Source organism: Drosophila sulfurigaster, chromosome 3, assembly GCF_023558435.1.
Source record: "Drosophila sulfurigaster albostrigata strain 15112-1811.04 chromosome 3, ASM2355843v2, whole genome shotgun sequence".
In the NCBI taxonomy this organism is placed as follows: Eukaryota; Metazoa; Arthropoda; class Insecta; order Diptera; family Drosophilidae; genus Drosophila; species Drosophila sulfurigaster.
This window is the reverse complement of record NC_084883.1, coordinates 14,088,401-14,113,314: the sequence shown is the minus strand read 5'-3', so window position 1 is coordinate 14,113,314 and position 24,914 is coordinate 14,088,401. Positions and strand designations below refer to the sequence as shown.

The window sequence follows — 24,914 nt, the reverse complement described above, 5'->3', positions numbered from 1 at the left end:
TTTGTTGTTTTGCCTTAAGCAGTGTTCTACTTTTAGTAGTGGCAGCGCCGATAGTCTGTTTGTTGGCATCGCTGTTTACCTACTTGTTAACATAATGCAACAACGGTCACACTAAGCAAATTCTTACAAAAATTGCCGACGGACGCTTGTTTATTTGTTAAAGTAAATTTACTTAATATAAGAAAAGTACATTTGTTCTTACAACTCTGCTGTAAAATATTGTGTTAAGCCAAAATGGCCGACGCCGACGATGGAGCTGAGCTGTTGTTCTTTGACACTTTCTCGCACGAAGAAGTTACTGTAAGTGCACAATTTGCATTTTCACAGAGTTAAATGCACATGTAAAATTAATTATTGTATTTCCATTTGTTTGACATTAAAAGGACATCAATCTGGACTTGGTGCAGTTCCCCAAACCGGTGTTTATAACACAAGTGCGCATTATTCCCCTTGGCGCCCGAGTGCAAGCGGATTTTCCAGGTGGCGTCCGTCTGGGCGCCACGAATCCCTCGAAATTCGACCTGGAATTCTTTGTAAATGATTTAGGCATGCCGGGCGCATCGGCGTTCGAGATTTTGGGCTTACTGCGCTACAATCAGAACGACTGCATACATCTGGACTGTTCGCAGGAGAAGATTCCCACCGATGGTCTTGTCCTGCGTGGCTGGTACAGTGCAATAACCCTCGCTGTCTACGGCATTCTGACGAATTCGGTAACGGAGCCTATTGCAAGCCCAACACTACCATGCGAACCGGCCATCGTAGGTCCCGAGATGTGCAATCTAAGCGGCGAGGCTGCGCATAATGCTCTGCTGCCCGACGATGGATTGAAAGATGGCTGGTCTGAGCCTAATGAGATGCTGGTGACGACGGCGCACAAGGCCAGCGTTAGTGTGAGCGACTACGAGCACGATGATATCGAGTACGGCATGTCACGTGATCACTACCATCAGCATGCGGACGAGGAGCAGCGAGAATTGCGTCGCCTTCGACGTTCTACGCATTCCACGGATCATTCACCGCCGCCACTTCGTACGCACACACATTCAGAAAGCAACGATAGGGAATACCTGCGATGGTAATATAGAAAACATTCCTAATATAAGCATTTATTAATCTTTGTCATTTATGGTAGCTCTCGGGACAAGGCGCCGCGGGATTGGTCGCGTTCGCCAGAGTACTCGAGCCACCGTTCACGTCGCAAGCGATCGGAACGCTCACGGTCTGATGCCGACGAGCACAAGTGGCCGCGCACGCCGCCCGTGTCCATTGATTCACCCACCAGACCTCGTTCACCGGATACCATGGATTATGATGACGACGACACCCGTTCGCATTATAAGCTACAGAGCTCGCATGCCTACCGACGATCCTCAGAGTCGCTGCCACGTGAACGCGAGGAGGAGGAACGTGAACGCGAACGGGAACGTTCCGATACACCACAAGAGCAATTTGAGCCCATATTGAGTGATGACGAGATTATTGGCGATGATGAGGAAGACGAGGACGATGGCGTCGATGCAGCTGCTGCAGCGGAATATGAAAGAGAGCTTGAGGCAGCAGCAGCTGCTGCTCCACCAGCCATAGACGCCTTTGAGCCATGGCAGCGTCCCTTGTTGAACTACAAAGGCGATTTGCAGGCGCATTTTAGCAAGGAGCTGGACACACTGCGACTGCTCTTCAAAAAACTATCACTGCAGATACGTTGGGACAATGTGAGCGCCTTCAATGAGGAGCACGGTGGCGTTACTGTTGACGAACGTGAGCAGTTTGTCTACCTTGGTGAGCAATTAAACAATCAGCTGGGCTACTTGACGCAACACTACAAGCGACGTAACTTCGTGTTGCAACAGTTCTTCAAGAACGATGAATCCCATCTGCGACAGGCTGCCAATGTGCTGCAGATAGCACTAAGCTTCCAAGCGGCCTGCATGCAACCTCAGCCCGCTTTTAAGATACGTCACATTAAACTGGGAGCTCGCATGGCCGAGTTGCTATGCAACTATGAGCCACTATTCAAAGATCTTCTGGAGCAGCACAACTTTGACCCATTCGCAGCTATCTTTAGTCTGTATCATGAACCCTACATGGCTCTATCGATAAAACTGCAGCTGCTGAAAGCAGTCTACTCCATGCTGGATACTCAGGCGGGCATTAAGCACTTTCTGGCCGAAAAAACCAAAGGCTATCAGCAGATAGTCGAATCAATAAAGACAGCTAAGTTGACCCGCACCAAATACGCTCTGCAGGCCATCATCAAGAAACTGCATCTCTACGAGGCGTTGGAAAGTGTGAGAAAGAGTTGCACTCAGCTCTTTGTGCGTAAGATGGAACGACAGCCGCAGGAAGTGTATCAGCAAATAGAGTTTGCCTTTGAGATGCTCATGGATGCTTTGTTAGCCAATCAGTTAAGTTTTCAGCAACCGCGTCGCTTTCTGCCCGTCTCCAAGAAGTTTGAACTGGTCACTGATCCCAGTGCACAGCGCAGCTTTGCCAATGCGCTGCAAGCGTACTTCTCACAGCTTTCATTGGCGGAATCGCTGCTGCTAATCTTAAGCAATTCAAAGGAATTGCCAGCCACAACATTCCTGTGCACATTGGATCTAATGCATGCCATGCTCAAGTCGCATGTGGGCATTGATTACTTTGTGGATGATGCTTTTGAAGTGACGCAACTGATTGTCGCTATACTGCTAGGACTGGACGAGGTGCCCAGAGATCCCAGCCATAACACAAGCATGGAACAGGCGCAGGAAGGTGAGTGGAGACTGAATTAATTAGCGATCAAATTTTAATTTGATTTCCTTCTAAGCAGTTAAGAAAGAAGAGACGGATAAGCCGATGGATACCTCAGATGGCTCGGTAAAGGAAGGTGAAGAAAAGTCTGATGTCTCAACTGTAGCCATCGATGTGGCTGTGCAAACCGAATCAAATCCCGTATTTGCGGGCAATGTCTTCCAGCAAATTGGACGTATTCTGCGTCCCGTTTTGCCACGTTTGGCACGACTGGGTATTGAATTGGCCTACAAAGTGGAGACGCGTTACCATCTGGATGCCATTGTGTATACGGCAGCAGCTCCTGAATACGACACCATCAAATTGGCCACGCATATGCATGCTCTCTATTCGCAGACCTGCGATCCCGCTGGACGTCAGCATACCATTGAGGTGCTGGGATTGAACAATAATCTCAAGATATTCATGGACCTCATCAAAAAGGAGCAGCGTCTGCAGTCACAGCGTCAATTGAGCTCTCCAGGCACCAAGTACAAGAGTCCCGTACTTAGCTATGCCGTCGACATGGTTGATGCATGTGTTCGTTATTGTGAACAGCTTGATTACCTCATTGAGCATGGCGCTGTCATCCTGGAACTGGCCAAGAATCATGAAACTTTTGAGCCATCGGTGTCGGCTGTGTTGCAAGAGATGTATGTGTACATGAAGCCATTGGAGGCCATCAATGTATTTATCTACGATGATATTATGCCGCTAGTGGAAGTGATTGGACGTTCTCTCGATTATTTGACCACATTTCCGGGTGATTTGATCATGGCTCTGCGCATACTACGTTATCTGGTCACCACCAAGGCAACGCCGCCTCCAGGCATCAAACAATCCAAGCGCCTGGGCACCGAGGAGCTGAAGCACCGCTTTGTCGCACTTCAGCTGTATGCAGCGGATGGTGTGCAGCTGATGATTCAGATCATGGAGCGACTCTGCACCTATTTCGAGCAACCGGGCATGCACTCACCTGCCCTGATGACCATACAGGGCGTCCACTGCTGTCAGATCATGTTACCCACGCTGCAGATACTTCGCGAACTGCTTTCCTATGCCATACTGTGTCGTGATGGCACCTACAAGGACTTGACGGCCATCGATCATCTCGTGAAAGTCTATTTCCTGCTCTACTATTATCCCACACGCTGTCAAGCTGGCGCGGAGGTCGAACAGTGCAAACTGGAGGTGGTGCAAACACTTCTGGCTTATACACAGCCTCACGAGCAGGATGAGGAGTCGCTGCACAAATCACTGTGGACACAAATGGTGCGCGAGGTGCTTAAAAACATTGATGGCCCCGCTAATTTTATACCCGGTCTCAAATTGTTGGCGGAACTCTTGCCGCTACCGTTGCCCATGGCACAGCCATTGTGCGACCAACTGAAGGCGCAGCACAAGCAACGCCTAATTACAGAGCGCAAATTGTGGTCCGCTCATCTGCATCCACAGAGCGGACAGATTGCCAAACTGGTCGAGGCACTGGCACCGTCGAGTTTTCCGCAACTGTCCGAGTTGTTGCAGCGTGTTTGCATGCAACTATCAGATCTGGCGCCGAATATGACGCTGCTCATTGCCAAGACGATTATGGAACTGTTGGTTACTGAGTATCAGACTGCCAACTGCATGCCCACCACAAATCTGGAGCGACTACTGCGCTTTTCCACACGTCTATGCGCTTTTGCGCCACTGAAGAGCTCCATGTTGTCCATACTTTCGGGAAAATTCTGGGAACTCTTTCAATCGCTGTTGTCACTGAATGAGTTCAATGAAACCGTGTCCAATTGCCAGGAGGCAGTGCATCGCATACTGGATAGTTTTCTCGATTCGGGTATCTCATTAATCTCACACAAGTCAACGGCACAGCCAGCGCTCAATTTGTCAGCCGCTTTGCCGCCCAAAGAGTTGATACCACGCATCATCGATGCGGTGTTTAGCAATCTGGCCAGCGTGGAGGTGACACACGGCATATCCATTCTGGCAGTGCGCAATCTCGTCATACTCACTGAGCATGAGTAAGTTGCAACTACCCATTTGCTTGTTAATGATCTACTAATGCTGCTTTTTTGGATTTCAGCTTCACATTTTATCACCTGGCGCAACTGTTGAAACAGAAGATTAGTGAGTTTCAGGCCTGGATGGAGCGTGTCATACTGCACAATGAGACGGTCGAGTTCAATGCAAACATTGAATCATTGATACTACTTCTGCGCTCTTTGACACAAATTGAGCCACCCACAACCATGTCGTCAATGCCACATCGCACGCTCAAACTAGGCGCCACAGAACTTGCGCAGCTGCTCGAGTTCCAAGATGTAGAGCTGGACAAACCGCCCGTCTTGCAGCGCATACTCAAAGTGCTGGAGAAGCACAAGGCGGTGGCCAATGAAGCTGCCGTTTGTGACTTGAAACAACTCATTATGCTCTACGCTTCTAAGCAGGAGCAGGAAACGCCAGCAGCTGCTGCACCAGCCGCAGATGCACCTGTCGAAGGCGAGGCAAATGCAGCGGGCAGCAGCAATGCTGCTGTCACTGGGCCACTCAATGTGGAGCCATATCTGCCACAAGCAGAGGGCATTGTCACCCAGTACGAGGCACGTCCCATTTTTACACGCTTCTGCGCAACAGCTGAAAACGCACAGCTGACTGCTCGATACTGGTTGGAGCCGCTGCCTATTGAGGTCATTGAGGATATGAATGAGCCGCTTTATGAGCGCATTGCCTGCGACTTGACCGATTTGGCCAATGCTTGCCTGAATCCCGATCTAAATCTCACGGGCGACTGCAAGCGCGTGTTGCATCTGTCAGGTTCACCTCAATCCAATCGCGAAATGACACCCACAGCGCCTTGTTTCCGCACACGACGCGTTGAAGTGGAGCCCGCTACAGGGAGACCAGAGAAGAAAATGTTTGTATCTGCTGTGCGTGGACGCGGATTTGCACGGCCGCCGCCATCGCGAGGCGACTTATTCCGCTCCAGGCCGCCAAATACCTCCCGACCGCCGTCTCTGCATGTGGACGATTTCCTCGCTCTGGAGACATGCGGTGCACAGCCCACTGGGCCAACGGGCTACAACAAAATACCTTCAATGCTGCGAGGCTCTCGTGTGGGACGCAATCGCGGCTCACGCATCTCAGCGGCAGCTGCATACAGGTAAGAGCAAGAAATTTGTTATAGCAAAGAATTGTTAATCAGTGAAGTCAATATTGAATTTGCAGGCAAAAGAAGCTGATGCGCATAGGTTCGCCTTCCAGCTGGTCAGAGTCGACTGGCACACCATATCGATCTAGCAATGCCGAATCGCACTTCAGCAGCAGCGAGTCCCACTACTCATCGCCTCATTACAGCGGTCGATCGCGTGGTCGTGGACTGCGTTCCAGGCCGCCCTACTTGCGTTAGGATCATCAGCAAGAGCATCTTCTCGCAGGCAGCCGCATCTCCTATGCACGCGCATTTAGAAATGTGTATTGTTTATATATATACTATATTCGATTTATATAAAATTTTGTACGTAATGTGATTAAAATTTAAGAATTCTCTGTAACAACAAATTGCAAACGCACATCATGATCATCCATGGGCAGCTCCTCACTCCCAACAATCTGTTCGTTGAGTGCCAACGCCATAATGATGGTCTTCTTGTGCGGATACTTGTCGGCATGCTGCGCCAAGTATTTGTCATAGTAGCCCATACCGTGACCCAGACGATCGCCGTTGCGTGTAAATGCCACGCCGGGCACAATGAACAGATCAATGCCATGGCCTGAAATGCTTAGCTTAGTAAAGCGCTGAGTAAGGCTATCTAATCTAGCTTACCATTTGTCATGGCATCCTCACGTGCTTCCTTAAAGTCTGGCTGCTTAATGTTCCACTTAGTCAGTGGCAAGTTCTCATATTCGTTCATGTCACGCAGTCGGACCATTTTCATTTTGCTGCCCTGATAGCTAGGCACAAAGACCAGCTTCTCCAAGCGAAACATCTCGCAGATGATGGCAGTGGTGTCCAGCTCATCGCTAGTGCTCAAATAAATGCTGACACGTTGCGCCTGACGGAATGCCTCATTCTGCAGCACCTGTCAAACCAAAAGACCAGTTGTATATCTGAACTTAAAGGTATAATTTCTTACCTTACCTTTGCGGTCACCGCTTGGGATTGCTGCTGACGTGCTTCAGGCGTTATGCAACTGAGCAGCTGCTTCATGCGCTTCCTCAGCGCCACTTTCAGACTGTTTTGTATGGAGGCCGCCATCGGAATGCACACTCTTGTCTTAACCGGTGATAACTGTTTTCAATTTGTTTTCCAATTCAGCCTCTAGGCAGATTTTGTTTAATCAACACCGCTCTCTTTCCGCTTATCAGTCTCGACAACAAACATTCGCTATCAATTATCAACGACAGCTGACTCTCACGGCAAATTCGTAAACAACAAATGACAGAACTTAAAAGTCAATGTTAATCTCTCCCCCCATGAATTAGGTTGCAATAGTTTTCAATTATTTATTTTTAATAATTTGTAATCAATTTCGTTAGTAACCACATGAAGTCGTCAGCTGTTTGCTGTTGACATTCACAAGGCAAGTCTTTTTTTGTTTGTTTACCCATAAAAAAACACATCTACAGAATCTAAATTGCTGCTGGTTAATCTTATTTCTTGTTGGCATCTGGTTTGGTGTCTGTCTTGGTCTTGAGGTTCTTTAGCTGCTCCTTTTGCTGCGATTATAAACACGTATTTAAAGAATGTCTATTATAAATCAGTATTTATTTAAGTCGGATTACCTGCTTGTAGAAGAACTCTTCCTCGCGTGCTGCTTCCATTTTGCCGAAAGAGCCGCCAGCTTCGCGAATGGATCCACCACCGCCACCGCCTTTGCCTGCTCCACTTCCCAGTTCACCGACATGCGACATTCTCAGTTGTCTGCAAATTAAATATAATTAGGGCAACGTTTTATTTATATGCAATCTTATGCAATGCTGCAGTCGAAAAGACGTCAAAGTTTCTGGCACTTTTCACTATGGAACTTACTCAATTTGCTTTGGATTTAGACGTTGACTAATGCGACGCAATGTAAACATGTTGATTTATATACCGGTAATTAATATACTATATATTTTTTTAACTATATATAGCGAGTGATTTGTGCGCTGTATTTCGAGCTAATGTGAAATTAGCATCTTCTTCCTTCATGAGTATGCGCGGGGATGCCAACTTGTTACAGAATCGAAAAACGATTTTAACGGTCTAGATGCAATTTATTTCATTTTGATAACAGCTTGATGTTTTTTGCGTGTGTTCACAACGTGTAAACCTTAGGCATATATGTATGTGCAAAAAAGAAAAACGAATTTCGTAAAACAAATTATGCATTTCAATGTCATTTGTTGCAAGTCAAGCGTCATCGCCAGTGTTATCATGGATTTTTGCACGATTCATCATAATTTTTAAGCACTCAGTATTCTAATTTAGTAATAATTAATTAACACAAGAAAAGCATAGAATACAAACCATAAATACCTCATTTAAAAAGAAGGCTTCTTCGTGAACATCCTTGTATTTGTTGAGGCATGTAGTATTGTAGAGGGCATCATGATCCAGAGTCCTCTGGTATTCCTCCCATTTGCGCATGTAGTCGGCATTCTTTGAGCTTTCAATATGCTTGCGTATATTGCACATAAGTCCCTGATTTATTGAGCTAAAATATTCTTCTTCTTTTATGCCGCCTTGCAATTTTCCCAATCCTCCTCCCAAAAATAGGACATTAGGTAAGCTACTCTTTGACTCCGAGTAGCATCTATTGGAGCATAGTCTTCAAATGCAAAAGAAGTAGAGTAAACAGAGAGACGGAATACCGTTATGATAATTTAAATAACTTACGCGTAATTTGGATTAAAAGCTTGTGTACGCTGAAAAAAACGAGCTAGAAACATTTTACTTATTTTCAGTATTTATTTGATTGTTTGAAGCGATATCGAAAACTTTCTGGCTGTGAACGAAGTGTGAAAACACATTGAAATTTATTTGAAAGTTAGGCAAAGGTAGAACAAGTTTCAAATTTTATAAAATGAAAGCAGCAACAAAAAACATCACAGAACTCCGCGAAAAGTACATCCCGGTATCGGTAAGTAACTATTTAAGACAACATTTATTGTCGCATAAATTAACATAATTATTTGCTTTCATTGAAATTGGCAAATGCGTCCGTTCGAAAAAGACAGTCAATTCTTGGTAACAAAAGGACGACGCAAAACGAAAACGAAACTGGCGGCACCCAAATCGAAATCAGCGGCTGCGCTCATCAAACGCAAGAACCGCAATGCCAAAAGGAGACAACACAACGATACTATCGATAGTCTGTGCAAGGAGCCCTGCCAATTTGTTCCAGTGCGTCGCAAACCTTTAGGGGAATACATGAATCTCGGTGTATCGATGCCGATATCGATGCAAATGCAAGGGCCAATGTCGATGCCATCGTCACCTTCTCCTTCTATACAGGGCATGCGAATGAGCTATGCGGCCGCTGTTCAGACTGGTGCAGGTGTAAAGGTTATGATATCCCCTCGTCTCAATAAAGCAAACGCTTCCAGCAAATCAGTTGCTCAACAGCCGAATAAAGGGAGCAAAACAAACAACAAGATAACCGTTGACACAAAGTTTCGGATATTTGATGAGCAGCCCACTAAGCCACATATTGTTCGCGTTGATACCAAATTGTATCGATCCGATGGTGACCAAAGGATAAGAATGAAGAACTACTCCTCCAAAACGAAAAAGCCAAACAATAAATCGCCCTTGAAAGCAACGTCAAGTACTGCAAATACTGCTCGCAACGATGTTGATATCAAGGCGCTGAAATTGCAACTTAAACGACTGGCATGCAGTAATGCTGCAGGTTCTGCAACCGTTGTATTTAAGGGCAATTCATTATGTGATAAGCAGGCGCAGAGGAGCATTGCAAATAATGCCAATAATAATGAGTCACCAGCATTCGCCGATTCTGTCAGCTATTTCAGCTTTCACCAGCAGCGATTGCAAAGGATTATCGATAAGCAAGACGTTTGTGCAATATGCTTGCAATCGCCGGAGGCAATGAGGGTACCACAATTTGAAGACAAGCATTTTAAAAATCTGGAGGAAGCTGCACTTTTGGCACAAAATCGCACAATGCTACGCTTGTGGATGAACTCTGATCTACTGATAAGCTAGTATATCTATTTCACATACATAAATTTTTAAAAGTTAAATTAGCTATATTGTGTGTTCTAAGTTATATATTCCTGTCGAAAACAAAATTCACATTGAAATGATGCGGCCAAAATAAAATTGGCTCGCTAACGCAATGATCAATTTAATAGTCTTTATTCATATGAACCTGCTAAAAAGTTTACATATATTCATACTAGATACTTCGATTTTCAATTAGATTGATTTTAAAATGCAACGGACTTATAAAAATAGGACTGCCAACGTAATTTTTCTTTAAGTATATTTTCCGAAATAAATACCAACTACAGCTGGAGGTATTTATACACATATCGATATGTGTATTTTGTGTATGTATATTGCCCTGGTCACACTAGTTGTGTTTAGGTTGATTATTTTCCTTTTTTTTGGTTGAGTCGCGTGAAAAACGTAATTGAATTGCAATGCTCATTTAGTTAATCAAACAGCAAGTGGCCAAAGTGCAAGCCAATAATGTTAACCGTTTGACGGCATTACACCAACTGCATGGCAGCGTTTGTCTAGCCAAAACAGCAGCAACGCAGCCGAGCAAAGTGAAGGGAGCAGGCGAGCGTGAGAGCGAGAGAGACTGAGGGAGCAAACGAGCAGTGCGAGCGAGTGAGCGGAGTGGAGCGCGTTTTGTGTGTGTTTTGTGTGTGTATATAATGGACAAGTTAAAAAACAACAACAAAGAACATGCAGTTATTGCATCAATTGAGTGCCCCTATACAAACGCTGCTGATGTCGATGTGGACGTGGAGAGCAACAAGAGCACGCCCACTCCATATTATACACCCCTGGACTATCTGCAGACCTCCTTTGAGTTTCCCTCGCCCACCACAACAACTAATGAGGCAGCGCTTCCACGAGGAGGAGGCGGTGGTGGTGTCGGTGGAGGAGGAGTAGTCGATGAGGATGCCCAACAATATACACCGAAACAATTTACAATTGCCAATCCAAAGCAACAACAACAGCAGCAGCATCAACACCAATCCCCTTTGCCGCAATCACCGACGACGCTGAATCGTAAATTCAAACGCTTCTCATTGTACGATCGACGGTCCTGCTCGCCACAGCAGGACACGGGACGTACCTTCTTTGCCAACAAGGAGAACACAATACCAAAAAAGAGTGGCGCCGATCACGAGAACGATCATGATCGCGAACGCGATCGCGATAGTTTGTATTTATCGAAAAGCGAACATAACTCACCCACAATCCTTTATAGAGACGAGAGCTCGACAACGACAACAACAACCTCAACAACAACACCGAATCTCCTTAACAATGATTCCAGCAGCCGCCTTAGCTATTCGCCCAAACTTCTGGCCTCCATCAACAATCTGAATCTGAATCATTCACTCGCCGGATCGCCGCTTAACATTATCAATTCGGCTGGCTATAAGAATGGCAATTTCTTTCGCTTTCCCGAAATCGATCGTGTGGTGCAGGATGTAGTGACTGTAGCAGCGCCAGCAGCTGCCCATGTAGCCACTATTGAGGAGCCTGACAATCAACAACAGCAAGCAAACGATGCCGCTACAGTCGTGCAACAGGAGGCAGGGCGAAAGAATCGAAAGAATAAAAATAATCTCACGATACGCATCACCGATGTGCAGCTGGCAGCCAACAAGGGTGGCCACTCCATGCAGCAGCCATCGCCATCTCCATCATCGCTGGCCAAACCCAAAACTCCCACCATTAAGAGCACCAAGGAGAAGGCACGATCTCTGGACTCGGCGGCCAACGAGACGGAATTGTCGATTGTGGTGCACCACATAAATGAATCTCATGACATCTCCACGCCCTGCAGCAGCAGCAGTAGCGGTCATGTCAGTCAGGGCAATATGCTCATCCAACCAACCGCATCCAGTCTCTTTTCCACCTCTCTGTCGAGGCTGGACACACAGCAATCGTTGCACAGTCGCCGCACCAGCGTGCGTCGTCGATCGCCGGGCGTGAATAACAGCGATTATTTGATGTATCATCGCAAAGATGAATTGAAATCGGCGTCCAGCGTTGATAGCGGCGGCAGCAGCAGTAGTAAATTTTCACTGGGCGCCAATTTGGCCCCACGCAGCGCCCACAAATTGAATCCTTTGTTGCACTCGTCGAGTACCAATCTGAAGACGCTGCCCGAGTGCCTGACGCTGGTGGAGTTTACGCCCAGCACCAGTGTGGAGTCGCCATTTAAGCAAAAGTCAATGGACCTGCCGGGCAGTCAGGGAATGCAGGCCAAGAGCATGGCAAGCTCGATGAATCTGCTGCAACGTCGCGGCTCGAATCATAGTCTCACCTTGAATCTGCACAGTTCGTGTGGCAATCTGATGAACAGCGGGCTGAGTGTGTCCAACTACAGTTTGGGATCGGTGAGCAACTCGAAATCCAGTTGCAATCTGGAGCAGCAGCAACAACAGTTGCTGCAGCAGCAGCCACACAATCAATTAACTGTCGCTGCGGGCAGCGCGCAGTGCACGCGTCAAGGATTATTTCGACGTCGTGGCTCCAATCACAGTATCACGCTAAAGAGTCACACCACGAATTCGTGTGGTGAACTCAACTCCATGTCCAACAATCAGACGCCCAAGCGTGGCCTGCTCGAGCGACGCGGCAGCAATCAGAGTCTTACTCTTAATATGAGCGGCCAAATCATGGTGGGCGGCCAGGAGCAGTTGCAGCTGCAGCAACTGCAGTTGGAGCAGCCGAAGCTAACCGTGTGCAGCTGTGGCGCAACAGCTGGCGCCCAGGCGCCGCATCAACGCAAGTTCTTTAGCACGGAGAATCTGAACAGCAATCGTGGCAGCAGCAGTTCACAGTATTTGGACTTCAGCAGCAAGCAACCGTTGTGCTTTGGCTCCGCATCCGATTTGCAGCCAAGCGAGCCTTTGAAACTGAAGTCACCAGCTGGCCATGTGGATACGGGTGTTGTCTTGTGCAGTTGCAGTTGTGCCACAGGCGTGGTGGGCGGTGCTGGCGTCGCTGGTGGCATACGCAACATTATGACTCGGCCGCTGTCGCCGCAGACAACCAGCGAGGAGTTTAAGAGCTATTTGGCCAGCATACAGATGCTGCAGAGTGCCTCGAATCCACTCAATCAATTCGATCTGATCAAACTGAATCATGTCTTCGATCACAGCTACAAGGCGAACCTGGAACAGCCGCCAGTGCTGGTGTTGGGACGTGGTGAAGGCGGCACGCCCACAAATCAATTGCCACCCACCTCGGAGGATAGCGAATTGCTGGCCATGTATCAGGCGGTGGTGAAAAGCATTGTCACCTCGCTGCCGCAGCTGGAAGGGGACGAACAGAAGCGCATCTTTCGTGATCTGCACAAGGAGTTTTGGGATCTGCCGCCCAATCATCAAGAGAAGCCGATGGTATTTGGTTCGCAGACAAAGAATCGCTATAAAACGATATTGCCCAACGAGCATTCGCGTGTGCTGCTCGAGAGCGAGGCCACCGAGCTGTTGAATCTCAAGCAGCAGCATCAACAGAGCGGCCTTATGCCGCCGCAATCGCTTCAAGGAAGTGGCGAAGAGCTGAGCAAGGCGGCGCTATTGGCCAACGAAGATTTGCCCTACATAAATGCCAATTACATTAAGGTGAGCTTACATCGAATATAACTATTAAATCTGGATTTAAATAACACATCTCTTTGCAGGGCCCAGACTATGTGTCCAAGTGCTATGTGGCCTCGCAAGGTCCCTTGCCCAACACAATCTTCGAGTTCTGGCTGATGGTCTATCAGAATACACAGCGTTATATTCGCCGCTGCTTGGACGGCGGCAGCAGTCCGCATATGGACAAATCGCACATCTTGCAGCAGTACTATCAAAAGATCGTAATGCTCACCAATTTCACGGAGAGCAATCGCAACAAGTGCGCCGTTTACTTTCCCATCGAGGTGAATGAACTATTCGCCGTGGCCGCTAAGGGCGAAGTGTTTGAGATCAGCGCGTTGGCACGTGATTACTTTGACCCGCATTTGTTGCCCGCATCAGCAACAACGACAGAGAGTGCTGTGGCGTTGGGTGAACTGCAGGCGGATCGAGAGCAGAACACACGCTGGCACATTTCCGTGGACTCGACAAAGGTGACACTGAACGAGACGTTGCGTCGCACACTGCCACCGGATGGCAGTTTCTTTTTGGTTAAGAATGTGGGCATTGTGCGACGCAATGGTTACTCGGTGCGAAAGTTGGTGCTGTTGTACTGCATCAATGTGCCGGAGAGTGCTGGACGTTTGGAGTATTATTTGCAAAAGATTTGCTGCTATCACTATTGGTATCCCGATTGGCCGGATCATCATTCGCCTCGCGATATCAATACGCTGCTGGACACCTGTTTGCATGTGCTCAATTTGGGCAAATGTGAATCGGAGTTCGACAACTACGATGAGATGCGTAGCACGTGTAATGCACATTTGATGGCTCAGCGTTTGGACATTTACAAGCAGGATATTTTCAATGCTGTGCAACCGTTGCCCATCATTCATTGCTCTGCGGGCATTGGACGCACCGGCTGCTTTACGGCCATCATGAATGCTGTGCGTCAGCTGCGACAATCGCTGGCATATTCGTTGACGGGAATGCTGAGCAAAACGCTGACCATGGCGGACATGACGGAGGCACGAGAGGCTACACAGAATGCCGCCGATGCGGATACGGAGAGCAGTTTTAGCTGCAACACAATATTGCACATACGACACATTGTGGAGCAGACGGAAGGTGTCAGTTTCGATAAGCTGCCAAAGATGCCAGACATCTTTGTGGACATTTTGGGCATTGTATGCAATCTGCGACTGCAACGCGGTGGCATGGTACAAAATTCCGAGCAGTACGAGCTGATACATCGAGCCGTTTGTCTCTATTTGAAGCGCACTTTGGCGCTACGACGTTTTTAGATTATAGTGAAAAAAAAACGGAAACGATGATGACGAGGATGAAGAAGAACAAAACACCAATTTACTATTTGTAAAAGAATTTTGTGACCCTTATTTTAAAAGCAACCAAGCAAACCAAGAACAACAACAACAACTCGATGATAATTATGATGGAGAAATCGCAACCATAACAAAAATTAAAAAAGCAAAAAAAAAAAAATGAACAATGCAAAACCATGGCTAAAAGAGTCTCGAACATAAATACTTATATATATATATACATAAATAATATAGATATGGCATACTTTGTAGACGAAGACGAAATTGTTCTCAATGTTTGCTATATACTTATTACCTATTACTACAGTTTAAATATGATGATTATTATTATTATTATGATTATGATTATTATTACTATTATAAATGTTTATTAAGTGTTTGAATGTATGTATGTTCAATGTGTGTGCATGTATGTATGTACATAAGTGTAAATGTTTCCAATTTTTTGGTGTGAACAACAAAACCTATGCTTAAACAACAAACTACAACTAAAGTTAATTAACATTATTATTACCTTATCTAATGTGCTGGCCCTTTGGCGACGCACAACAAACAACAAAACCACAACAACAAAATCAAACAAACAACAACGACAACAACGGTGAGTTTGCATCTGTTTGAAACCGATCGAAGCTCAAACCTTTTTTAAGTTGTTTCGGGGCTTGCCTCGTTTCTAACTGACTAAAACACCAATTCTTTCGGATTTCAAAACTGCCAGCTCGACCGTTGTTGTTGATGATGCCGAACCTCGATAGTTACAACAAAAAAACGTTAGCTCTTTCATGACAAAAACAAGCAAAAAAAACCACAAACAAATTATATTGAAAACATAAATATTGAATTCGAAACTTGTATTAATGTTTATGCAATGGAACTAGTCAAATAAAACTTAGAAACATTTTAAATGTAACTATAAATGTGTAATCGAATGTGTTTCATTTTGGGTCACGCCAAGAAGATAATGGGTGCTTTATAAACTGAAAGAAACAAGAAATCTTAAGAACCGATCGTTTATCTTGATCCAAAGGAGTATTATCACTCACTCACCTCTTGCTTTACCTACTTTTATCTGTTCAATTTTTCAGCTAGTATTAGTTATCATACCCTATAACAACAAATAAACACAAATTCTACAAATATCCTTGAACTAATCTAATGCTTAGGCTACAGCGAAAGTGCTGAGTTGTCGTGAGCTCAGCAAATCGACACAGACGTCTAAAGATTGCAATAAAATCAGATAGGAAATAAAAAACTCTAATGCCGAAGATTTAATGCTCTACCCTGCCAGAGATTTACCTCCTCTGTATGAATTTAATTTCCTTCATTTACTATAAATAAATGCTAATAATTTCTCTCGCATTACAGTTACTACATCGCAGTTACTTTTAATTAGATTAAAAATTTGAATATATTTTAGTTTTTATTATTAAAATTATAAATAAAAAAAAAAAAACATTGTCAAGTGCTGATCTATCTTACCAAAAAATAAAATGAAATATACAGTCACTGATAGAAACGCAGCAGTTTATCAAAAATATTTCCCAATAAATTAAATTATTGAAGCACAACGTTCTACATGTTCTTCCACATAATGAGAATACTCTGCTTGCAGGGTAATCAGCTACACGATAAGTTTGTTTACACCACAAAATTAAGATGTGCATGAAAAGCACCCAGCGGCTATCGATGGGTTAACGAAACAGCTGATTTTGCGTTTACATTTTAGAGGCAGACGACGCAAGTCTAAAGTTCATGTTAAAAAGCTGGTTTGTCTTCAGCACTCATTAATTGGACATTGTTACTGCTTAGACGCACACTCAGTCACAACAATAATGTGGCTAAACTTTGGTCAACTTCGTGGACGTTCTCATAAGTTCATCAGACTGTACAGCAACATGAAGGTAATCGGTTCATTAGCAGAGCTCAATTGTGATTGCGTTTTTGCTGATAAAACGAAACTGTTTGCAGGTGAAAGTGCCAGTGAAGCAAGGTGTTGTTGTGGGAGAGCAGCACCAGTTGCCCAATGGACGCCAATACGAACGATTCTTGGGTGTTCCCTATGCTCAGCCACCACTTGGAGAGCTGCGCTACCGGGTGAGATTTATAGAACTTCAAGAGCATTTCAAATGTTAATCTTTAACGTCTCCCAGAGCCCTGTGCCGCTAGAGCGTTTCACGGAGCCCGAGCTGGATTGCAGCAAGGAACGCGATGTGTCACATCAACGAGATCCCTTTAGCCAAGAGGTGATTGGCTCTGAAAACTGTTTGTTCCTCAATGTCTACGCTCCTAAAAGCAGCTCCCAGTCTAAGACGCCGCTGCCTGTGATGGTGTGGATTCATGGCGGTGGCTTCTGGTTTGGCAGCGGTAACAGCGACTAGTGAGTGCCAGAATTTATTCAAATACCAGCGTTATTGCCAACTCTTACCTTTCAGCACTTTCCCGGCTCAGCTGATGCAGGAGGAGATCATTGTGGTGAAGCTGAATTATCGTCTGGGCGCTTTGGGTTTTCTCAGTCTGCCTGGAGCGGGCATCCATGGCAATGCTGGGTTGAAGGATCAGCGTCTGGCTTTGCAATGGATACAGCAAAACATTGCAAACTTCAATGGCGACCCACAGAATGTGACGCTCTTCGGCGAAAGTGCTGGCGCGGCTTCAGTGCATCTCCACACGTATGCGGCCCATGCCAACCAGCTGTTTCACAAGGCCATCATGCAAAGCGGCACCGGCAACATGGAATGGGTCTTTCAAAAGCAGAGTGAATACAAAGCACGCAGATTAGCCGAACTGCTGCAGGGCAAGAACATCGAAGGGGATCAACAACTCTTGAAGTTTCTGCAGTCGGAGCAGGTGACGCCAAATGGCATATTATCCAGAACATTGAACGTGTTGACGCCAGACGAGCGGCGTCGGGAATTGCCGTTGGCCTTCAAGCCCGTGGTGGAAGACGAAAGCAGCCCGGATAGCTTCATTACCAGCAACATTCTGGATTTGATGCATCAAAAAGAGCGACTGCAGGGTATGCCCACAATGATGGGCTACAACTCAGCTGAGGGCATTGCAATGCTGGTAAATGCCAGGCGTAAGTTGGAACTCTATAATGAGGATCTGGCACGCGTGGTGCCACGCAATCTTGTCGAGAAACCCGAAGCACCTGAAGCGCTGGAAGCCGCCAACGATATGCGTCAATTCTACTTCAATGGACAGGCTTTGACGAAGGAGCGTCTCAACAATCTGGTCGATGTCTTCACTGACTATCACTTCAACATTGATCTGCAGCACGCGGCAGAGATTCATGCCAGTTGCCAGAGCACTGCTCCATTGTACTTCTATCGCTTCGATTACGTGGGTCAGCGCAATATGTACAAAGTGATGTTCCAGGCACAGAAGCTGAATGGCGCTTCACATGCGGATGAGCTCTTCTATCTCTTCCAAATGGCCAATGATGAGACACCGTCGAGTCAAGAGGATTCCCAATTCTCTGAGCAGCTATGTCGTTTATGGGCGAATTTCGCACGTCATGGGAAACCTCTGGAAAGCTGGACACCCGTCTCCAAACCGAAGACTAACGAACCGTTTCAGTTGGATTGTCTGCTTATTGATCGGGAGTGCACGATGCAGCGCAATCCGGATGCTGATCGCATGGAATTCTGGCGCAGCATGTACAAGAAATACAAATCGGATTGCTATGAAGCATTGCGGGCAAAGCTCTAATTATAATGGTCGAAAACTTACCAAGACTTTATCAACCAGTTACATCGAAGGCCTTTCTTAAAATATCTTGCAATGAAACATCAAATTTATTTATGTATAGGTTTATTTGCAATACTCTTAAACTAAAAAAATGTTTGTAGATATTTTAAATAATAAATTTATTAAATTATAAATTAATTTTAAAAATGTTGAAGAAATTGGAGTAATACATTTACTTTTATATAAGCAATAAAAGAGCAATGAATAAAAATCGATTGTTTACTTAAGTATGTAATTACATATTAATAAGAATATAATCGAAATACTAGAAGTAACAAAAAACAATGATTTTAAATAGCCTGTTGCTTGTATTTTTGTATCATCAAGGAAATTTTATTGTCCCTCTCAGATTTCCGTTAAAAAGAACACTTTTCGGTAACAGCATTTTTCCTTCACTCTGTTAACAGCTTAAGTAGACTGTTACTTAACAGCAGCCAAATGAACCGGTTGAACTACATCCCACCCTGTTCATAATAGAAATGACTCATTTTCTGCATATTTTGAAAGTCAAGTTGCGGTCACACTGGACGTAAGTAACTCCAAATGGGTGCGTTGTTTGGAAAATCGAGTAAAAAAACGGCTCCTAGCCGAATTACGGAGCAGGACAAAGCCGTGCTGGTAGGTGGAACTATACTCAAGCCATAGCGGAATAATGTTAATAAGTTAATACCCTCATAAACTGTAGCAACTGAAGCAACAGCGGGACAGACTGAAGCAGTATCAAAAACGCATTGAGCTGCAGCTAGAGAATGACAGACAACTGGCCAAGAAGTGTCTACAGCAGGGCCGTAAAGAGTAAGTAGCTTACATAATAAGATGTATGATCTTAGCTTACTTAATAATTCCACTTTTAGTCGGGCCAAGCTGTTACTCCGCAAGAAGAAGTACCAGGAAAGTTTGCTGACAAATGCTGATAAGCAGCTGGAGAACCTGGAGAAGTTGGCCGCCGATCTCGAGTTTGCCCAGGTGGAGATGAAGGTGCTGGATGGCCTGAAGCAGGGCAATGCAGCGCTGAAAAAGGTGCACGACATGCTCGACATCAACGAGGTGGAAAAGATCATGGACGAGACACGCGAAGGAATCGAAAAGCAGCAAGAAATCGATGCCATATTGACGGATGTGTTGACCACAGAGGACGAGGAAGACGTGCTCGCCGAGCTGGATGCCCTCGAGGCCGAGGAGCAAGCTGTGAACTTGCCCAGCGTGCCAAGCGAAGAGTTGCCAGCGGCAGCTGAAGAGGAAGCCGATGAAGAGGAAAAGGAGCAAACCAAAGCAACGAAAACAGCGTCAAGCAACGCAAAGAAGGTGCTTGTCGAGGCCTAAAACTAACTAATCTTAATGCTTTATGTATGTATATGTATCCTGTGTATATAAGTCCGATATTTTTTATAAGAGCATTTGCTAAACAGAGCTTTTGAAATCTCTCACAAAACTACAACTAGAACTTATTTCCCTTCGATGTCTTCCGCAAGTCCTCCTTTACTCGAGCACGCAGCCCCTTGTTCTCCTCGCGCATCTTCTCCACCTCATCAAGCAGCACAACGTTCTCGCGGAAGAGCTTGTCGTACTTCTTCTGTACACTTTTGTCCTCTGCCACCAGTTTGTATCTGGCCAAAACATTCTCAATCTGTTTGCGCTGTCGCAGAAACTCATCGCGCACTTCGGCATCGAGGGTGACGAAACGCTTCAGCTCATCATCGCTGGCATGCTTATGGAACAGCTGCTTCACGGCCTTCTTCAGACCCTCCGAGGTGTTGACCTCCCCAGCCACATAATAAATATCCGTGCAGATGGCTGTGAGACATTCCCTGGCCGCCTTGGCCCGATGTCGCTCGGTGCGCAACTCGCTCACATTGCTCAGGTACTTGTCACGCATTTCCTTGAGCTGTAGCTCCAGCTGAATGTTGTTCTGATTGAGACCCTCCAGTTCATGCTCCATTTCGATGATGTGCTTGCGTTTATCGTTAATCTGGAACTCGCGTGGCTCTATCTGGGCCTTGAGCTCGGCAATCTTGTGATTGAGCACCTGCTTGTACTTGTCCAGCTCTTGGTTCTTGTGGAGCAGCTCTTGGATACGCTTCTCTTTCGCTCCAATAGCATAATCACGATCGGAGATGTCCTTCTGCAGATCCTCGACGTTGCGCAGCTGCTTGGCCATCTTCTGCTGCGACTTGATGTGCTCCTCCTTTAGAGTTTCGACCTCCTCCAGGAGATTCTCAATCTCACGACTCTGCGATTCGTATTTCTTTTGCAGCACACCCGCCTTGCCGCGCCACATCTGCGTCTCGTTTCGTTCGGTGGTCAGTTTATTTTCGTATTCGGTTTGCGTGGCAATCATGTTACGATCGTTCTCCATTTCCACCTCTTGGCAGTACTTGATGAATTCATCCTTCTTGTCCTGCATCTCCTTCATCAGTTCACGTATGAGATCCTTACGTTCATCTAGCTGCTTCTTGTAATCGTTCTCCAGCGCCTCAATGGTGTCCTGCAGTGTGCCCGTCGAGTTCTTCAGCTTCTCCTCGTAGCTTTCGCGCAGCTCCAACATGTTCTCGCGCAGATTCGTGAACTTCTGGTACTCGATGAGCATGCGCTCCGAATATTGATTGGCTAGTACATCCATCTGTCCACGGTGCTCCTGCTTGATGTCGGTAATCTGGAATGTGATCAGATTCATTTCCTCTGTATGCCGCGACACAATCTCGTTGTTCAGCTCCTTGAGCTCCTCGAGAGCACTGCAATAGCTGCGATGCACCTCCTGTAACTGTTGGCCATCGAAGATCTCGTTCTGACTCAGCTGATACTGGAACTCCTCCGCCTGCTGCTTGAGTCGCAGCTCCAGATTCGTAATCTGTTCGATCTTATCGCTGAGTTGTGTGCGTGGTATCAACACCTCTTGGCTCTTCATCAGATCCTGATCCATAGGCGCCAACTTCTCCTCAATATTCTCCATGGACCACACTGCCACAGTACCGCGTTTGGAGATCGCCACCAGCATGGAGCCATCATAGGTGAAGCGCAGTTTATTCACTGGTCCATCGAAGAAGCGGAAATTGGTGAACGTTCCTCCGCCAGCTTCCAAAAAGGGCAACTGCATGTTGAACAAGCCGCCCTCATGATCCGCTATAAACATAATGAGATCAGAGCGTGCTAGGCACAGATCCGAGACGGAACCCTTATTGCGCGATGGCAGCGCAATCTCGCGCTGTAGTGTCGAGTGCTGGAATTCGCGTATGGTGCCGTGATTGGTGCCAGCAAAGATGGTCAGCGGTTCATTGAAGCTACAGCATATCGTCACGTATTCGGTACCCTTTTGGACAATTTCCTGGAGACGTGCACCCGTCTCAATGTCCCACTGATAGATTGCACCCTCGGCGCCACCCGAGATTAGATACTTGTCCGTCTTTGTCCAGGCCACGGAGAGCACGGTGCCATTGTGTCCCTTTAGATGGATGATAACCTCTAGATTGTACACCGAGGTAACTGCAATATTGTTGTCATAGGCAGCGGCCATGAGATGCCCCAGATTCGAGTAGCGCACATCGTTGCAGTGCGGGAAGTTGTAGGTCTTAACAATCTGTGGAAAGGAATTGGATGAATTAAGTTGGACTATGATTGTTGAGCGCTGAATCTCACATTTAACTCATCCATGAAGATCTGTGTGATGCGCAGCTGATCGGAGAAACCAATAGCTGCCATTAAACCTGTTGAATTCAGCTCTACAATGTTCACATCCACTTGGAACTTACGGACCAGCTCCACTTTGGCTGTTTCATAGTTCCAAATGCGTATCGTCTGATCTCGCGCTGAAAGTAAGAGGGAGGAAAGTTACAGTCGAAAATCGGCTACGATAGATACTCGCTAAAAATTTTGAAGATATGGGAAGAAAATTAATACAATTATTTCTTAAACAACACCCGATATAACCCACAAAATTAGTTTCTAATAAGATTCATATTTATAATACGGTTCTTAGAAAACATGCAGAATACAATCATAAATTATATTCGCTCATTTTTTTAAGGTTTCACAAAACCAACTTGAAATATATATAGAGCAATATATATAGGTTAAAGTTATACCTTAAGTTTCAGAAATCTATGCGTTCAATCAGACGGACAGACAGATAGATCAGAACCCGTAATTAAGAATACTGTACTTTATAGTAAGGGGACTGTTTTCTTCATTCTACTTTATAAATAGCGGATATACATATATTAATTGGATCGCTAGGCAACGCCAAGAAAGAAAGCTTACATACAGGCCGTCATGATGATGGGTTTCCAGGCGCACACAGATAAATCCACAACTTCGCCTATGTGAATCATGACACCAAGTGGTTCAAATTTCAACTGTTTCGTCTTCAGGGTCTCCGGCACAATGAGAATTCCAACATAGATCTGAGCATGGGAACAGGTGACAATAACCGTCTCCTGCTTGTGGTCGATGGCCAGATTGGTGATCTGATAGAGCGGCTCTGCATACAACGTGATGGGCACAGTAAGCACCGTTTTGCGCTCGAATTTGAACTTCGAAACACGCTCGAAGACAAACACCTTGTTGAAGATTATGTAGGCAAAGCCGCGAGCAAACGCCGTCATGCAGAGTACCCGCAAATCGGGCAGGGATAACTGTTGGGTGTGGACGAAACGCTGATCAAGTGCCTCGCGTTCCTTGTCGAACATCTCCTGGTCCATCAGCAGGTCAACTGTTTCGGCCACGGAGGCCTTCTGGCTAAGCTTCTGCTCACCATTCTCCACCAGGATCAATTGATCGTGATCGGTGCCCACCATGAGCAGATCCATAGACAGAAAAGCCATCGATGTGACACGATAGGTGACCTTTAAATTGTTGCTAATGGTGAATCCTCGTTCTGACTTGCTCATCAGCAGCAAAGTGCGATCCCCAGCTACAGCAAGGAAACTACAATCGCTGGGATTGCCAGCGATGCACTCGGCACCGCCATGGGAACCCGGCACTGTGGCACGACCCTCAATCACAGTGCTCGTCTTGTCCAGCACCAGCATAAAGATCATCTCATTAGGAGGCTTGGTAACCAAGGCGACAGCACGTGAATCGTTAGTGAAGATAATTTGTTGGATCTCCGCATTGCGATGATTGCCAGGCAGCTCCAGATGACGACGCTTCTTCAACGTGGACAGCTCATAAATAGATATATACCGGCCACTGTGAAAATAATGACATATAATAACTAGTAAGCCAAGAGCATCCATCGCCATCTTACTTTTTGGAGTGCCGCTCCAGGACAGCCATAAGCTTGCGATGCGAACTAAGCGCTATAATCTCAGGTCTGGTGTCCTCCGGGAAGCGCAGGAAGCGCTGCTTGTTGGTCACAAAGTCGTGGAAGGCCAACACACCCTCCACGGGATACATGACCTCCTTGCTCAGATTGAATTGTATGTTACCAACAACGTCCGTGCGCAAGCCATAGATGAGACGGGGTCGGATTACCACCGAGTTAACCAGCGAAGGTCTCTTTTGGTCCTCCATCGCGTATAGAAAATATATATAGATTTGTATTTAATTGATGTGTGCTTGTGGTGCAATTTGTAAATGGAAGAAAGATGCCGCGTCCTAAGCTCTCGTAGCACATTCAACTAATTTCGATCAAACAACGAAGGAATTGTTTGGGAGCCCTGACAGCAAATTCCATGGCATCCGTACCCAGGGAGCACAGAGTAGTTTTTTTTGTTGTCCCTTTTATTTTTATTTTGAGCGCGCGAAAAGCTTGCGGTCGTGTAATCAAACAGTGCCAAAAGGCCATGAATAAATAATTAAACGCCACTAAGTATGCTTTTAATTTCCTAGGACGCACTCGAGGCGCATTAACGATGAAAATGGCGCTCGTTGTTGCTGTTTATCGCTTGCCAGCTCTTTCTCTCTCTCGCACTTGTACTTGAACTCTAATAATGCGCTTAAGAAGCGGGCGGTCTCTGCAGTCAATCAGTCAATTTACCAGTTGGACACTCAGTAAGCAAGTCAAACAAAGCGCTCGTATTTAATACTTTTATGTAGTCCATTTCACTTTCCGGCTACCAAGCGACCGCGACCGCGACCTAACACAACGCAAAAGCTCTTACCACTTGCTCTTTGATAAGGTAAAGAGTAATGCTAATAAAGAGAAAAAGCTCTCCAGACTACACAGCTACAAAAAGGTAACTGCATTTGCCTTTGCTATTCCCGCTAAACGTCTACTTTATGTGCAGTAAA

At 45.9% G+C, this 24,914-nt stretch overlaps 9 protein-coding genes across 11 annotated transcripts; 5 read left to right on the top strand and 4 right to left on the bottom strand.

Annotated features, from left to right (window-relative positions):
* Positions 1 to 93: 93 nt before the first annotated feature.
* On the top strand, positions 94 to 6,178 carry LOC133843619 (protein virilizer). Of its 2 annotated transcripts, none has more exons than XM_062277248.1 (6): positions 94 to 300; positions 384 to 1,078; positions 1,136 to 2,757; positions 2,813 to 4,793; positions 4,856 to 5,932; positions 5,998 to 6,178. In XM_062277248.1, the coding sequence occupies exons 1-6, from the start codon at positions 235 to 237 to the stop codon at positions 6,176 to 6,178; spliced, it is 5,622 nt and encodes a 1,873-aa protein (XP_062133232.1). In that variant the 5' UTR covers positions 94 to 234. The 2 variants fall into 2 exon arrangements, with proteins under 2 accessions (XP_062133232.1, XP_062133233.1); XM_062277249.1 differs by having other exon boundaries at positions 95 to 300; positions 2,816 to 4,793.
* A 75-nt stretch (positions 6,179 to 6,253) lies between these two features.
* Positions 6,254 to 7,108, bottom strand: LOC133843624 (5-formyltetrahydrofolate cyclo-ligase). Its single transcript, XM_062277256.1, has 3 exons — positions 6,911 to 7,108; positions 6,596 to 6,851; positions 6,254 to 6,542 (listed from the first exon to the last, which is right to left on the bottom strand). The coding sequence occupies exons 1-3, from the start codon at positions 7,025 to 7,027 to the stop codon at positions 6,307 to 6,309; spliced, it is 609 nt and encodes a 202-aa protein (XP_062133240.1). The 5' UTR covers positions 7,028 to 7,108; the 3' UTR covers positions 6,254 to 6,306.
* Positions 7,109 to 7,261: 153 nt separating this feature from the next.
* On the bottom strand, positions 7,262 to 7,963 carry LOC133843630 (ATPase inhibitor A, mitochondrial). Its single transcript, XM_062277263.1, has 3 exons — positions 7,802 to 7,963; positions 7,555 to 7,693; positions 7,262 to 7,488 (listed from the first exon to the last, which is right to left on the bottom strand). The coding sequence occupies exons 1-3, from the start codon at positions 7,849 to 7,851 to the stop codon at positions 7,423 to 7,425; spliced, it is 255 nt and encodes an 84-aa protein (XP_062133247.1). The 5' UTR covers positions 7,852 to 7,963; the 3' UTR covers positions 7,262 to 7,422.
* Positions 7,964 to 8,007: 44 nt separating this feature from the next.
* On the bottom strand, positions 8,008 to 8,786 carry LOC133843625 (uncharacterized). The gene is made up of 3 exons (XM_062277257.1): positions 8,651 to 8,786; positions 8,291 to 8,582; positions 8,008 to 8,233 (listed from the first exon to the last, which is right to left on the bottom strand). Exons 1-3 carry the CDS (start codon positions 8,701 to 8,703, stop codon positions 8,165 to 8,167), a joined length of 414 nt encoding a protein of 137 aa, XP_062133241.1. The 5' UTR covers positions 8,704 to 8,786; the 3' UTR covers positions 8,008 to 8,164.
* LOC133843623 (uncharacterized) lies at positions 8,752 to 10,120 on the top strand. 2 transcript variants are annotated; one of them, XM_062277255.1, is made up of 2 exons: positions 8,752 to 8,894; positions 8,992 to 10,120. In XM_062277255.1, the coding sequence occupies exon 2, from the start codon at positions 9,185 to 9,187 to the stop codon at positions 9,977 to 9,979; it is 795 nt and encodes a 264-aa protein (XP_062133239.1). In that variant the 5' UTR covers positions 8,752 to 8,894; positions 8,992 to 9,184; the 3' UTR covers positions 9,980 to 10,120. The 2 variants fall into 2 exon arrangements, with proteins under 2 accessions (XP_062133239.1, XP_062133238.1); XM_062277254.1 differs by having other exon boundaries at positions 8,988 to 10,120.
* Positions 10,121 to 10,327: 207 nt separating this feature from the next.
* On the top strand, positions 10,328 to 15,103 carry LOC133843620 (uncharacterized). Its single transcript, XM_062277251.1, has 2 exons — positions 10,328 to 13,596; positions 13,656 to 15,103. Exons 1-2 carry the CDS (start codon positions 10,660 to 10,662, stop codon positions 14,895 to 14,897), a joined length of 4,179 nt encoding a protein of 1,392 aa, XP_062133235.1. The 5' UTR covers positions 10,328 to 10,659; the 3' UTR covers positions 14,898 to 15,103.
* Positions 15,104 to 16,519: 1,416 nt separating this feature from the next.
* LOC133842635 (esterase B1) lies at positions 16,520 to 18,744 on the top strand. Its single transcript, XM_062275817.1, has 4 exons — positions 16,520 to 16,837; positions 16,905 to 17,030; positions 17,087 to 17,313; positions 17,369 to 18,744. The coding sequence occupies exons 1-4, from the start codon at positions 16,769 to 16,771 to the stop codon at positions 18,645 to 18,647; spliced, it is 1,701 nt and encodes a 566-aa protein (XP_062131801.1). The 5' UTR covers positions 16,520 to 16,768; the 3' UTR covers positions 18,648 to 18,744.
* A 418-nt stretch (positions 18,745 to 19,162) lies between these two features.
* LOC133843467 (charged multivesicular body protein 6-A) lies at positions 19,163 to 20,118 on the top strand. The gene is made up of 3 exons (XM_062277039.1): positions 19,163 to 19,304; positions 19,372 to 19,481; positions 19,541 to 20,118. Exons 1-3 carry the CDS (start codon positions 19,230 to 19,232, stop codon positions 20,007 to 20,009), a joined length of 654 nt encoding a protein of 217 aa, XP_062133023.1. The 5' UTR covers positions 19,163 to 19,229; the 3' UTR covers positions 20,010 to 20,118.
* On the bottom strand, positions 20,035 to 24,347 carry LOC133843459 (cilia- and flagella-associated protein 57). Its single transcript, XM_062277030.1, has 4 exons — positions 23,929 to 24,347; positions 22,945 to 23,870; positions 22,320 to 22,489; positions 20,035 to 22,260 (listed from the first exon to the last, which is right to left on the bottom strand). The coding sequence occupies exons 1-4, from the start codon at positions 24,192 to 24,194 to the stop codon at positions 20,125 to 20,127; spliced, it is 3,498 nt and encodes a 1,165-aa protein (XP_062133014.1). The 5' UTR covers positions 24,195 to 24,347; the 3' UTR covers positions 20,035 to 20,124.
* Between the last annotated feature and the right edge of the window lie 567 nt (positions 24,348 to 24,914).